This window comes from Rhinolophus ferrumequinum, chromosome 26, assembly GCF_004115265.2.
Source record: "Rhinolophus ferrumequinum isolate MPI-CBG mRhiFer1 chromosome 26, mRhiFer1_v1.p, whole genome shotgun sequence".
Taxonomy (NCBI): Eukaryota; Metazoa; Chordata; class Mammalia; order Chiroptera; family Rhinolophidae; genus Rhinolophus; species Rhinolophus ferrumequinum.
This window is the reverse complement of record NC_046309.1, coordinates 15,445,886-15,460,582: the sequence shown is the minus strand read 5'-3', so window position 1 is coordinate 15,460,582 and position 14,697 is coordinate 15,445,886. Positions and strand designations below refer to the sequence as shown.

Below are 14,697 nucleotides of genomic sequence, written 5' to 3'. Positions count from 1 at the left end.
AACAATAGGGGTCAAAAGAAACCAAGATTTCAGTGCTAACTCAGCTCTAACAAGTAGCTCTGTGACCTTGAACAATTACACAATCTGTGTAAGCCTCCGTTTTCTGTTTTTTCATGCGTATAAAGTTATAAGTTGGAACTTACTCCAAAAATTATTTGGGGTTGTTTATGACGCTTTAATATTTGACGGTGTTCAAATTTGAGAAGAATGTGAGAAAGAGGCATGAATACATGTTTAAAAGTTACTTTGCCATTTTGAATTTAACATATTAAAAAAATTTTAATCCAAAGACTTTGGATTTCTTAAGAACATAGTGGCACCGTAGTTCTGAAGATTTCCATGTTGTTGCATAATGCGATTTTCAGGAATAATGAGAACCAAACAAAAAAAGATTACACACACACACACACACACACACACACACACACACACACACGGGTCACATAATCAACAAAACCAGAAGCCAAAGAAAACCCACAACTCTTAATTTCTTGTAAGGTTAGCCAATAACAACTGAAATACCCAGAACCTGTATTGAAACCCACAACAGTGTAATGGGAGAAAACTGGGAATGCAGCGGGGGCCTAGCCTAGCAGAGGTACATCTTAGCAGGAAATGTCATGAGCAAGGCAGAAAGTTGAACCCAGGGCAGCCCCTGGAGGAGTCTGTGAAAAAACATATGGAAAGTGCCCAAAAAGGCCCAGAGGTGGTAGATGGCAGAAAGCATCACCTTCTAAAAGTATGGGAAGGACCTTGATAGAGACAGTGATTCCTGTTGCAGTTGCCAGTGAAGAAACTTGGGGAGTTCAAAACTTAAGATACAAGCCCAATAAACCAGATGAGGGTTCATAGAGTTAAAGAAAACAAGACCGGGTCTTATGTTAATTTTTGCTGCAAAAGACACATTACAGCTGATTGTCCGGCTAGGTCTTATTTTCGGGGAAACACGGTAGGTTGGTGCAAAAGTAATTGTGATTTAAAAAGTTAAAAATAATGGCAAAACAAATGAAAATAAGCACATCAGGGGCATCCCAGTTTTGGGTACTCCCTCTCATAAGAGAGCTGTACTTTCACTTTAATAAAAATCTTTGCTCCTCTACCTCTAAAAAAAAGAGAGAGAGAGAGAGAAAGGAAGGGAAAGAAAATAAGCATATCACAATTAAATATCCCCAAAAGGAAAGAGTAACTCCCTTTGTTGCCATATGTAGAATCGTATGTCATATGGGCTAGATATGACGTACGGGCTAGATAACCATAGGAAGCTTGAACAGATTGGCCAAAATTAATATGAGTCTGTGAATTTATGAAAATGTAAATTACCTCACACAATGTCGATCCCTCAGGATTTTCAGCGTGATCCCCTGGTATTTGGAGAGATTTGAGCCTTAAGTACTTAGGAGAGGGTAATGTGACCGTGCTTCAGAGAAGACTTAGACAGTGATATAGTGGGGAATGGGGCCCCACTGAGTTGTCTTCAGCAATGTAATTGATAGAATTATGTAGGATTAAAGAGTGGCAACACTTGCTTTGGAGTGCCAGGGACATGAAACCTTTGACGTCTTAATTTGCAACCACATTCACCGAGATTTCACCCTTGAGGGATAGATTTTCATGTTAATTTGTGGAAGTCTGCCAGAAACCTGGGAAATGGCAAGTGAATGGATCTTTCTAGTGGTAGGTAAAGGTTAGGAGATGCTAGAATCTTTTGTTTTTAATATTAATTTCAAACCCAGTCTTTACAATTATTAAAATAGCTTTTTATTAAAAATAATACAGAAATAAATAGCAGAAGTATTTTAATGGGAGGCAAGAATTGAACATACATTGTCTAGTATTTGTGCTTTAGCAAAATAATAGATATTTTGTATACACAATTTATTCTTTAAATATAAGTGCCACGTGTGTTCAACATCTAATTCCCAATTTGGACTTAGGTATTCTTTGAAATAGAATTTAATTCTTACTGTCTTCTAACAAATAGTTGTTTTCTCAGAGATTTTTATGAAAAGCTATAATCTTGAGTTAAAAGAATGAAAGAATCAAGGTTGGCTTTTGAACATGTGTTGTATAACATACCTCAAAGAAAATTAAATTTATTAATACTGTGTTAAAAGGAGGCAAGATGCATCATACCATAGATGTCAGTCTGAAGACTGATTGCTGCAAATTGTTTGTTTTATTATTGTTTGTTTTACTGGTTTTTTTTTGTTTTACTATTTTGTAACATAATTTGAAGAGTTTTGTAAAATGAATGCAGAGAGATGAACTTAGCTGCATCACTTATTCACATATCTGCTCGCCTATTAAATGGTAGCAAGGTTAATAGGATGCTTGCTCAGGAGGTTTTATAAGGATGAAAATAGGCGTGTGATCACTGTTTACCTATAGGGTATGATCCTTATTCACTTCAGTTTGTAAGTCAGCACCTCATGTATTACTGGTTGATTTCGTAAAAATTATGCAGTTTCAAGAAAGCATAAAGCTCTTTAACCTAACATATTTCACTCCTACTGGGAAAAATGGGAACCTGGAAAAGTTATTTAGCAATCCATCCTGAATCTTCCAGGTGGTGAGCAATATTGCAATAAGTACAATATGATAATCAGGGGTAGAACTTAGTCTAAAACTGCACACATTGGTTTCATTTTAGCACATATGACAGGAACAATCTAAACCTATTTAATCTGTTGCCTTATTCTGATAGATGTGTATGGACTCAGAAAAACATATGATCTACACCTTTGGTGGTAGAATTTTGACGTGTAATGGCAGCGTAGACGACAGCAGAGCCAGTGAACCACAATTCAGTGGGTTGTTTGCTTTCAACTGTCAATGTCAAACCTGGAAACTTCTTCGAGAGGACTCCTGTAATGCTGGGCCTGAGGACATCCAGTCTCGGATAGGACACTGCATGCTATTTCACTCAGTAAGAATATTCTGTCCGTTGTATTACGTTATTTTGTCGTCTGTATCTCAATAGGAAAAGAAGTGGTGAAATCTAGTTCTTTAGAAAGAGATCAGAATTTTTCATTGGAAATAAATCGTTCGTGTTAGCAATGATTGACAAAAATAAAACTTTAACAGTGAACTGTTAGCTAATTACGAGACTTTCCCATCAATTTAGTAATTCCTAAATACTGAATACTAATCTAGGCACTTCTATGAGTAACTTCAGTGCTTATATAGATATTACATATATTTCTCTTATGCTTTTCTACTTATTGATTTCTCTTAGTAACTAGAAGATAAGTTTTCTTCTATGTTCTTATTTCCCCTCTGCTACTCTTCATTAAGTGCAAATAATTAAGAATTGACTTTTTCTAATTAGAATTAAAGTTTATCACCAAAACCAACATACAGACATTTCTTTAACCTTTTCAAATGTTATAGTGAAAACCTGGGCTTCTTTCTGTGAACAAAACTTTAAAAATGTATCATGGAATATTTTAAACATACCAAACTGGTGAGAAGAATGGTAAATTGCTGTGTTCTCATTTATCAGTTTCAGCAGTTATCAGTATTCTGTTGTTCAGTTTTCATATATGTACCCCACTTTTATTCCATTTCTTTCTTTCATTTTTTAAGTTTATTCTCAAATTTTATTGTGTTGGGTTATTTTAAAGGAAATCTCAGATATTTTAACACTAACAGATAAGGACTTTTAAAAAGTGTAATTGAAATACCAATATAATATCCGACCAAAGTAAAGCAATTTTTTAATATCATTTAATATGTAGTATTTTTCTGAACTACTGAAAAATACCTTTTCATAGTTGGTTTATTCAAATTAGAATTCAAAAGAGATCATGTGTTATATTTGGTTGTTGTGTCTCTTAAATTTTTTTTTATCCATAACAGTACTGACTCTCCTATTCCACACACACACACACACACACACACACACACACACTTATTTGTTAAAGAAACTGAGTCGTGTACTTTAGAATTTCTTACATTCTTATTTTCACTGATTTTATCCTCATAATACCATTTAAAGTGATCTTTTATCCTCCATATTTTCTGTAAGCTGGTAGTTAAATCTAGAGTCTTGATTTTAGATTTACTCCCCATTTTTGGAGGTGAGCTCAAGCGTTATCAGCCTGATTGATGAATTATAGTTTCCTGTCAGTTTTTTACCTACTGGCTCTAGCAGCCATTGATAATCGTTGCCTAGATTGTAAAATGGTGATTTTTCTAATTGCATCATTTCTTCCATGTTTATTAACTCTGATTGTACTATAAAAACCTTTCTCTCATTCACTATGTGGCTACCCTGATATGTAAACCATACAGGATAGGTGATAATAGATGTTTGATTTTTTTTTTCTTTATAATAACTTTTTTCATATTAATGAGTTGAGGCTCCAAAGTTAACCAATAGATTTTTTTAAAGTATTATTGTGAATTCGTCGATTTTTATATATTTGATGTGTTTAATCCAGTGATGTCATTATTCTATTTGATGCCCAAAGTTTTCTCTGTGGCCAGTCGGAGTGCCCCCCTCACAGTATACCCGTGTATGCTTGTGTACATATGAGTTCATACTGATATGTCCAATTCAAATGAAAGACTATAGAGTTTTCAAATTTAACGTCTTTGATTTTGTATTTGTGTTATCTTTTAAGTTTAAAATTCTACTTTCTAATGTCAATATTGTATTACCTGCTGCTCTGTCTTTCTGTAATGATTTACAGAATAACAAAAGTAACAACAGAATCACCGAATATTGTTTAAAATTGCTTTCTGATTATTTTTCTATTTAGGATGTAGCCCACTAAGGATGGGTAGTCAAAATCATGAATCAAAAACACTAGAAATATAATACTACCTCTCTGTGTGATCATCTCTGCGTTTGGTCATAATCTTTACATACAGATACATTTATTTCGTTTTTTTGTTTTTTTCAAATTTCAGTTTTTTTCACTTAATTTTTTTCTAATTAAATAAAAATATATACCGGGTTCTAAAGGCAAAACCTTAAGTCAAGTTGCTGTCAGAGATCTGGTTTTTATCCCTGTCTTCCTGCTCTGTCCCTTCTCCTATAGGTAACTGTCCTTTATTAGTTTCCTTTCTACACACGCACATTCCTTTTTCTCCTTTCTTACACAAAGTCAGCACCCAGTAGACCTTACTCTGTACCTACCTTTTCACTTTAATAGGATATCCCAGAGATCACCTCTTAACAGTATGTGTCGAGTTTCCTCTTTCCTCTTTGTACCAGCATAGTACTCCGTTGCATGAGATCTGTCATGAAATTACTTTTACAGCGGTTTAAATTTTTAAAAGATCATTCTGAATTCTTCATGGAAGTAACTACTTCCTCATTCTTTACCTTTTTTCCTTATCTTTCAGAAAAATCGTTGCTTGTATGTATTTGGTGGCCAGCGATCGAAGACCTATTTGAATGATTTCTTTAGTTATGATGTGGACTCTGATCATGTGGACATCATATCAGATGGCACCAAGAAAGACTCTGGAATGGGTAAACGCATTTATTAGAGATGCTTCCCTCAGGTCTTAATTACTCTAGGTAGAAGACTACAGCCCATATTCTTTTCTAACCGTTCTTCACCCATGGTCCATTTCTCTAATCGAAGTAATTCTGAGTAAAGGAAGGAATCAGCCAGCTAAATTATCCAGTTCTGTTTGAAATATATGAAATTATTATTTCCTTTGAGCAGAAAGACAGTACGTGAATTTCTAAAGGCATTAGGTGTGTGCTTGTTGTGTAGGGTGAGGGCTTTGCAAGAATTAATATCCTAAAATCTGTATTATTCTGTATTTGCTAATCTTTGTCACCTTCTGTTTTCTCTGTAGTGATTCATGTATCAGGCACGAGCATAGTAGAGCATGTCTTTGTTCTGAGGGAGGACTTCACATAATGGAACTTCACGCCTTTTAATTCCATAAGCTCCGCATCCAACAAGTTACTCTCCTAGTAATAGGGTGACTGGTTTGCCTGAGACAGTGCCAGTTTTATGCATATTGCAGTGGCATAATTAGTGCTTCCCTATTCACTCTCAAAAGTGTCTGATTTCCGATGTTACTGTACATAATTACCCTACATAGTAGTCGCTTTGCCTGGGGTTAGCATATACAGAAGGATGGTATTTGTTTAAGGCCCAATGCCTAATTTCAATAATAAGGTGAGAAGTTAGATCAGCTTGCTTTTCCTTTTAGCTATTATTTAGAAAACAAAATTTAAAAAGCAGATATTTTTATTAAAATAGTTGTTTCTATTTAGGAGGGAAAACTTTTTTTGTTTTTACGAAAGAGCACCACAGTAAAAAACAGGGGTGTGGGGTATGTGAAGTAGTTTGCCTTCCAGACCGTTCTCCCGTACCTCCTACTAGGTAGATGCTAGAGCTTTATTTTCTGGGGGAAATGAAAGGATGGAGGCTCTGTGGAGGCAAAAACGACAGGGTAGAAAATAGGACAATTAAACCTATAGACGGAATAGTGGAACTTCTAACCACTTCCCTGTTCCCACGACGCCAGGCATGTCTCCTAGCAGAGGATTCGAATCTCCTTCTGTAGAGGAAATATATAGCCTCAGAGAAAAGATTTCCAGATACTCTTGTTTGGGGATCCCCTACCCCCAATAAAATGGCTAATCTTACTGCTTAGTCCCCAGTACAGTGACCAGCCCAGTCCCTCCGTAGTGTTTCACTGCCCAGCCCCCCTGTAGTGTTGCCAAGGTACACATACTGTTTTCAATGAACTTTTTGTTTCTTCACTCTTAGTAAACTGTCAGTTAAGTATCTTCTGTATTAGGGCATTCGCCATGAAAGAGAAAGACAAACATAAAATAAACCTGAAAACAAATATGGAGTAATGTACTAAACACAAGTAAATGAAAATAATAATAATGATCAAGATCAGTTTTCTTAGAAGGAAGGATATAGCATCCATAAAACTATAATAGAATGCAATCAAAGATCCGAGACTAAGAAAGAGCTTTTGGAAGATAAATTGTGTTAGAATAAAAAAGTAGAAAAGTTGTAAGGAATCTCCTGAAAAATAGACAGAGACAGAGGAATGGAAATTTGAGAAAATAAGGATCTTAGAAAATCAATCCAGGAGGTCTAATATTGAACTAATAAGAGTTTCTCCAATAGTAGAGGACTAGGGTATGGAGGAGAGTAGATTATAAAATAAAGAAATACTAGAAAATGTCCCCAAACTGAAAAAGCTTTGGTGTCCAGATTATACATAGTCCCCTACAGAAGTCAGTATCAAATTTAGGAAAAAAACAAAGCCTCACTCCAAAGGCACGTCATTGTGCATTGTAAAATTTCACATATCAGACAGAAAGGGAATATCTTAAAAGCGTCTGATGTAAAATGAGGTCACATTCAGAGGAACAGGACTTAGAAATATATTGACATTCTCAGCAACATTGGAAGCTATAAGATAAGGGGGAACAAGTTCTTAAAAATTCTGAAGGAAAATTCTCATCAACCCAGAATTCAATTTCTGGCCAAAATATCAATGAAACAAGAGGGAAGAAATACTATTTTCAGATAAATGAGGTTTATCAGTAGAATGTGTGCCTCAAGTAATAGAAAACCCAGAGAACCATGGCCTAAACAAATAGAGAATCTATTCTCTCACAGAATAAAAAATCCAGATGTAGATAACGTGGGACTAATGCAGTGACTGGAGCAATGTCATAAAAGCCCGCAGGTTCTTTGTAACTTTTTTATTTTAAATCCTTAACACGGCTGTCCCCTCATGGTGGCAGGTGGCTGAAGCACCTCAAACATCATGCCTTCATTCCAGGAAGGAAAATAGGAAGGGAAGCAAAACTTGCTCCTCCTTACGTTTCTTTGACGAGAACTGTGAAACCTGGCTTCACGAGAGTCTGGGAAAGCAAGCATGGAGCTTCTCCAGCCTTTCTGTAACACACAGGGGAAGGGGTTTAGAAGCGGCTTTTGGATCATGCAATGAACAGTGGCTGCCACACAAGGTTAAAAAATGATGGATCTTTCATGCACTCTTTCTTTGGAAGTTACTATACCATATACCTAACAAAAGGGAGGAAAAGTAATTAAGGAAAAAATAAAGAAGCTGGAAAAAGATGATCTAACACAGGAAAGCAATGAAGGGTCATCCCAAGATGATACCCACACAGCAAACCAATGAGCACCCAGTTCAAACTGGAGCAGGAGTAGACCTCTCTACCTCAGCAAAAGAGGTTTCCAGTAAAAGTAGACTCAGGAGGTATATCTGAGCATTTGGAATAAAAAGTGAATAGGTAAATACCATCTGGTACAAAAGATAGGAACCTAATAAGAAAAGAAAAAATTTTATAAGGACATCGTCACAGTCCATTTGTTGGCTCTGTTATGGTGAGCAGTATTTCTCTAGTCATCGTAATATAAAAACTACAATCAATTTCACTAAAAACTGGGATAAAATTCAGTGGGAGGGGTAGGGTGAGAGGAGTCGGGAGATAAGAGTCAGTGTAGTAAAAATCTTCATCTGCTACAACAGGGTCAGTAGGTGATGTCTAAGATAGCAGCTTAAGCATATTTAGAAATGTGGAAAGAAATATATGACGAATAACATTAGTTATCCTTTCTAAAATTGTCTTGTTTGTTTAGTCATTTATTTTCTGCTACCGTAGGATAGTGTGGAGGCATATGATTTGATCTTTGACTTCCTCTAGCTTTTAAGAGTTATTCTAACTTTCCATTAAAATAATTAGGAAGAGGCAACTTCCTAGCAGTTTTTTGCTGATGACACATACAGCACTCTGGCCATGGATGATACATTTAAGACAACTTTATATTGAAGCAGACCTGAGGCCTCAGGAGACCTCCAGGAGGCAATTTCTCAACTATCAGCCCTGAGACCCGAATGATGACCCCCACTTTTCTTTCTTCTTTCCCACCTACCTGCCTATAAAACCTCTTAATCATTCTTGGTTCACGGAAAGTGGTTTTCTTCTAGACATCTAGAATAAAAAACACTTTCCTCCTTACCAACTCTTGTCATTTGAGTTTTTGGGCTCTCCAGAAGAGACAGGTTAGTTAGCATGTCTTTCGGTAGACAGGAAGGTCCCTGGTGGAATAAACAAAAAAGCAGCCATATCCTGAAACTCCAGATCCTGGAATGTCTCCTCCACTCCAGGACAGAGACATAAAAATACACCTTGAGATTAATAACTAATCCCAAATCCCTTATGCCAGACAAAGGAGCAGATCTGATAGATAGTAATGGGTTAGTCCCTTCAGGATGGGCAAACAGGACAACCTAATAGATGAATTCCATTAGAAGGCTCCAGCCCCCTTCCCCAAGCAGGCAAGGGAAGGTATAAAAGTAAAAACTTTTGCCTCAGTCACTGGGCACCCCATTCGGGACCCCCTCCTGCTCGGGAGCTCTGACCCTTTGCTTTCAATAAACTATCCTCTTTTCAAAACTCTTTGCTTCTCCTGGGTCCGGGCTTCCATTCTTCGGTCCCACGAGACACGATCCCGGCATTCACTCAAAAATCCCCTACATGATGTGGGGACGCAGAGAAATATTCCTACATCACAGACAGCAAGAGGCACTGAACCTGAGTTTTGTAACATACGTACGAGGTCTGAAATTAAGTTCATGAACTAATACTAGAAAAAGTGCTACATACGTCATTGCTGAATATCACGGTGGTCACCTTCGAAGTACTCCCCTTAGGAAGCTATGTACCAAATGCCAGCGCCTAATCCACCCTTCAGAGCAATATTGGAACGGCCATCACAGCTCTCGTCATATTACCCTTGATGTCCTGAATGTCATCAAAATGTCTTCTTTTCAAAAATTAAAATAACCAGGAAGAGAGAGGTAATTCTCCCTACAATCCTAATGTAGCTGTACCTGTAAATGGTAGTGAAGATAGTAATGATTTGACAAATACATGTTGAAAACTATGTGCTGGCTCAGTGCTAAGGCTGGGGATACAGTGGGACAAGTTGATCATGGTACGTCCGTGCTTATAACCTAGCTAGTAGGTAATATTCTGATGGATTCCAGTAGCTACTCTTTGTTTAGACCTTACCGCGTGCCAGTCCCTAAGCCCGGCACTTGATGAAAATCTCTAATTGGTGGTGTTAATCTCCTTTACCAGATGAGAAACATTGAACTCAGTGAATATATTCAGCATTACGCAACCAACAATAGATAGAACTGGGATTTAGAAGTTCAAGTGCAAAGGTTTTTTTTCCCACCATTCTAACCTGCTTCGCAAGATTGAAAGAAAAAAATGGCAAAGAGTAATAATGGAAAGAATTAGTGAAAAATTCACTACAATAAGTAGGCTTTAATGACTATCATTCGAAGACTTTAAAAAATGATCAGTGTAATGCTTCGTCCATAGTTATGGTTATAGCTTTAGAGCCAGCAAAGTGTGATAATTGTTCCTTTTTTGTTCAATTTTGTTTTGACTATAAAAGGAATACTCTCCTTGTAGAGAATTTGGAAAATTTAGAAAGATGCAAAAAGAAAATGTATCAAACCAGATGTAATCTGTTAACATTTTGATGTATTTCCTTCTAGTCTTTTAAAACTTATTTATTGTATTAAATTTAGCACAATTTTATAGTGTGCTATTTAAAATTTTTCATTAAATTGTCATTTTTTTCATCATTATAGTTTTATTACCATGGACTAGAGGTATTAGTTAAAAAAAAAAAAGTGGATTCATTTCCTAATTACTTCTGTAATCCACTTTTGTGAAATCAGAATCACTAGTTCTGCTATACGTTCTTTAATTTTTAATTGATTTATGGTGTGTTATCCCACAGTGCAAACAAATTCATTTATTAATTTAATAATATTTGTTGTCACCTACTAGCATCTAAGTGTGACCCTCTTCATTCCTCCCTCCCAACATATTTCAGTGCCTCCCATATGCTGAATATGTTTTATGGACCAGGGGGATAAGATCCCCTCTCTGAAACGTCTCAAATTCTAGTGGACAGAAACCTACAGTTGCCTTTTAGGTACTATGAAAACAAAATCGGATGCTATGATAATGAGGAACGCGGGAGGCCCTATTTAGATAGAGTCGGTTGGAAAACCGTCTCTGAGTAGATAATCTTTTAAGACTTAAGACAAAAAGTGGAAAATTAGGAAGAACCATGTTAACTGAGAGAAGAGCAAGTACAAAGGTCCCAAAGCTGGAAAGAACTTAGCATGCTCCAGAAATGGTTGGAACTGGTGCAAACTGAGATGGGGAAAGTTGGTATGAAATGAGGTTAAAGAAATAGTTGAGTCTGATTATTCAGTGCCTTGTACGAATGCAAGAAGTTTGGATTTTATTTTCTAAATAAAGTAAGTTATTGAAAAGTTTAATGCCAGAGTCTTGATCTGATTTAAGTTTTGAAAATACCACTCTTTTGTCTAGACACATATTTTCCAAGTGGTTAGTTTGACAATATGCCTGTAAATTGCATTGTCCAAAGGCAATATGTGTAATGAGTGCTTTAACTGAGGATTTTTATGGCAGAGTTGAGCATCTGGTTAGAACTTCTGTACTTGGAAAATTTTCCTACCTAAACCTCCTGTTACAGTTATACTTGGAATTGTGGAACTTCAGTGGCTCTATTGGGATATCAGCGTGAAACTAAAATTATTTTCATTTTTCTTTTTTTTTTTTCCGTCTCTCTCCCTCCATCCCTTCTTCCCTTCCCTTCTCTTTTTCCCTCACTCCTATCTTCCCCTCCCTCTCTCTCCTCGTTTACATTTCTTCCTTCCCATTCTTTCTTCCTTTTCTACTCCCCTCCCCATGCCCCTCTTTTTCTCTGTCTCCCCTGTCCCCGTCCCCAGGGGTTCCTGATAGTGACCAGGATTGAGAACCACTGTTCTAGCTCTCCAGGGTCTAAGTCCTTAGCCACAGTAACCTTGGGCAAGTTACTTCATGTCTCGGCCTTAGCTTGCATGTCTGTAAGTGACCACAATTGTAAGGAAATGAGTTTCCCTGCTCACGGTTTGACCCTCTAGTTTGGGCTGGTGTTATTGTCGGCACCTCAGACTTCACAATACTATGTCAGTTTCACTGATCTATCAAGTCCGTTTTACCTCCGTCTTCTCTAGTCCTATTGCTCCTTCACCAGTTTAGGCTGTTGTCACGACCTATTTGGCCTCTGGGTCTAGCCTTCTTTCTGTTACCCTTTCCCTCTCCTCAACCCACTGTCCACACTGCAAGCAGAATGTAGCTGTTGTGTCCCCAGTTAAATGCAGAATCATGTGCTTTAATATTTATTCAACAGATATTTGTTGGTCACCTAGTAGATGCCAGATAATAAGCTAAGCACTAGGGATACAGCTGTTAATAAGGGCACCGTCTTTATGGAGCTTACAGTTGCGCGTAGGGAGAAGACTGACAGGCTTGCCTTTCGATTAGTGCTAATAAGATAAGAAACTGTCTTTTAAAAATACAAACCTGATGGTTTTTCTTCCTTGCTTAAGATCTTTTGTCTCTTTTTGTCCTCAGGATTTAGTCTAAACTCAGCCTGACTCACAGACTCCTTAACGATATGCCCCAGCTTATTTAGTTTCAGCCCCATTCTTGGTATCCACCCGCACCTTGCACCAGTCACTGGTTTCATGACTGCTGAATACTATTTCTCTATATACAGAATACTTTTTCTTGCCTTTGGGTTTTTGCTCATGCTATTCTGCCCACCTGAGTCGCTCTTCCCTTTCACCTCCAAAAGGTAGCTAACCTGTGCTCATCTTTCAGGTTTTTGCTTATAAATCATTGTCTCATGAAATTCTCTTAAATCCTCAAGCCCAGGTTAGGAATTAAAGCATATGGTTCTAACCTCAGTCGTTAACGTAATTCTACGTAGGTATTCATCTGTCAACATAATCTTCTCTGTGCTTTTCAAAACCTGTGAAAAGCTCAGCTGAAATACATAGACTTTATTCAAAATTTCTTAAAGAGCATTCAGGCTTTAAAGTACTTTAGATCTCCAAAAAAATCTTTCACTGGATTTAGTTAGACCAATCAGAAAGCCCCACATCAGAACTATGGTATAATGTACTATCCTGTCATTGAATTACTTTTACCTTGTTTTTTAAAGTCCATTTAAATGTAAGTTCATCTTATTTTGTAAGCCATGAGAAGTCCTTTTAAGGACAAGACAGGGTACTGTTTAAATTTCCACATTATTTAATATTCTTAGAAACACCAACTTTATTTTTTACATGGATGCTCATTTAAACATTCTATTTATTAGCTGTTCTTCTAAAGCTTTTTTACTATAGTTAATTACTATAATTTGAGATGGACTTAACATATAATTACTATGTTTATCTATGATTCAGTAGTGTGGGTTATTTGATTAAAACTGCATTTATGATGCAAGTTTCAAATTGGATTGTTTGAAATCATAGACGAAATTTGTTTGAACTAGTGAGATCACCAATTAGAGATGATATATCTAATTGTAAAATTGCTGCTTATAATTTTTATTTTGTCAGATACTATAAAATTTTAAATGGTTGCTTTTTATAATTATTCAAATGAATTATCTTAGATTTAACATCTGAAGAGCTAAAGAAACCTCAACCTTATTTTTTAACTGGAGCATAGCAATTGTATGCTCCCCCTCAGAAGGAAATTATAATTTAAATCAGTGGGTTGGCAGCTTTTAGGAAGAAGGGATTTATTAGTATTGTGTCTAACACATACATAATTACATCAAAATTCAGCACATCTAAAATTTGGGTTTATTTCTGAATAACTTTTGGCAATAAGTCTGTGAACACAAGGGGTTTAGCAGACTCCCCATATGTAAGGTCTGTATTTAACACTAATTGAAAATTATGTTTAGAAGATAGTCTGTCATACCACCAGAGCTTTATCGTTTGCTATAGAAACTCAGTCTATTATAATAGCATTACTTTCTCATATCTGTATTAAATTCAAGGTAGCAAATATATTGAGTCTTCATCATTTGCCAGATGCTAAGTCAAACATTGGTGATACAGAGCTCTTAGAACCTGATCTCTGTTCTAAATATGTGTTTACTTGTTTTGCCCCTTAAATTCTGCTGACTTTATGTTCCCACGTCTGCCACTGTTTATTCCATTCTTTTCTAACCATAGTGGCAGATTGGTATAACTGAAAGAATAGTGAACTGAGAATCAGAAGACTTGGTCTCTTCATCTGGGTCTGCCACTCATCCCTCTGCAACTTTGGCAAAATTGTACAACTTCTCTGGACCTGATTTTTCATCTGAAAATGAGGGGATTGGACCAGTTCATCTTGAGGCCTCATCTAGCTCCAGAATTTTGACAGTTAAATTTTATTCCCTTCTGCTGTTATCATGCTGTGAAACTAACATATGAGTGCTCTGTTAGTTATGTCTGCAAGATCGGATTTATCTATAAACATATTTTCATGAAACTTAAAAGCAAAATCTTACTGATTTTCATTTCAGCCCTGGGAATGTGTGCATTCTACTTATTGACATTGTGGGGTTTTTTTTAATATATATAAAGTTTTTATGTTTTTGACCATTTTAGACTTTTATCAATTAGCTAAATAAGGCCAATTCAGCGATACAGAGAAGATTCTGAAGCTGATGATTTGCTGTTGTTAACATAGATTATTAGTTAACTGAGCTACGAAATGGTAGTGCATATTTTCAGTGTAACTCAGCTTCATTGCTTTCGATTCACCATCTTTTATATTTGGTGTGCCAT

General features: G+C 36.4%; 1 protein-coding gene across 3 annotated transcripts in view; it reads left to right on the top strand.

Annotated features, from left to right (window-relative positions):
• MKLN1 (muskelin 1) overlaps positions 1 to 14,697 on the top strand; it is a 261,571-nt gene that overhangs the window by 209,652 nt on the left and 37,222 nt on the right. For all 3 annotated transcript variants that reach the window (XM_033099259.1, XM_033099258.1, XM_033099257.1), the window contains 2 exons: positions 2,705 to 2,926; positions 5,353 to 5,482. In XM_033099259.1, coding sequence (XP_032955150.1) covers positions 2,705 to 2,926; positions 5,353 to 5,482 — 352 coding nt within the window. The remainder of the gene's footprint in view (positions 1 to 2,704; positions 2,927 to 5,352; positions 5,483 to 14,697) is intronic.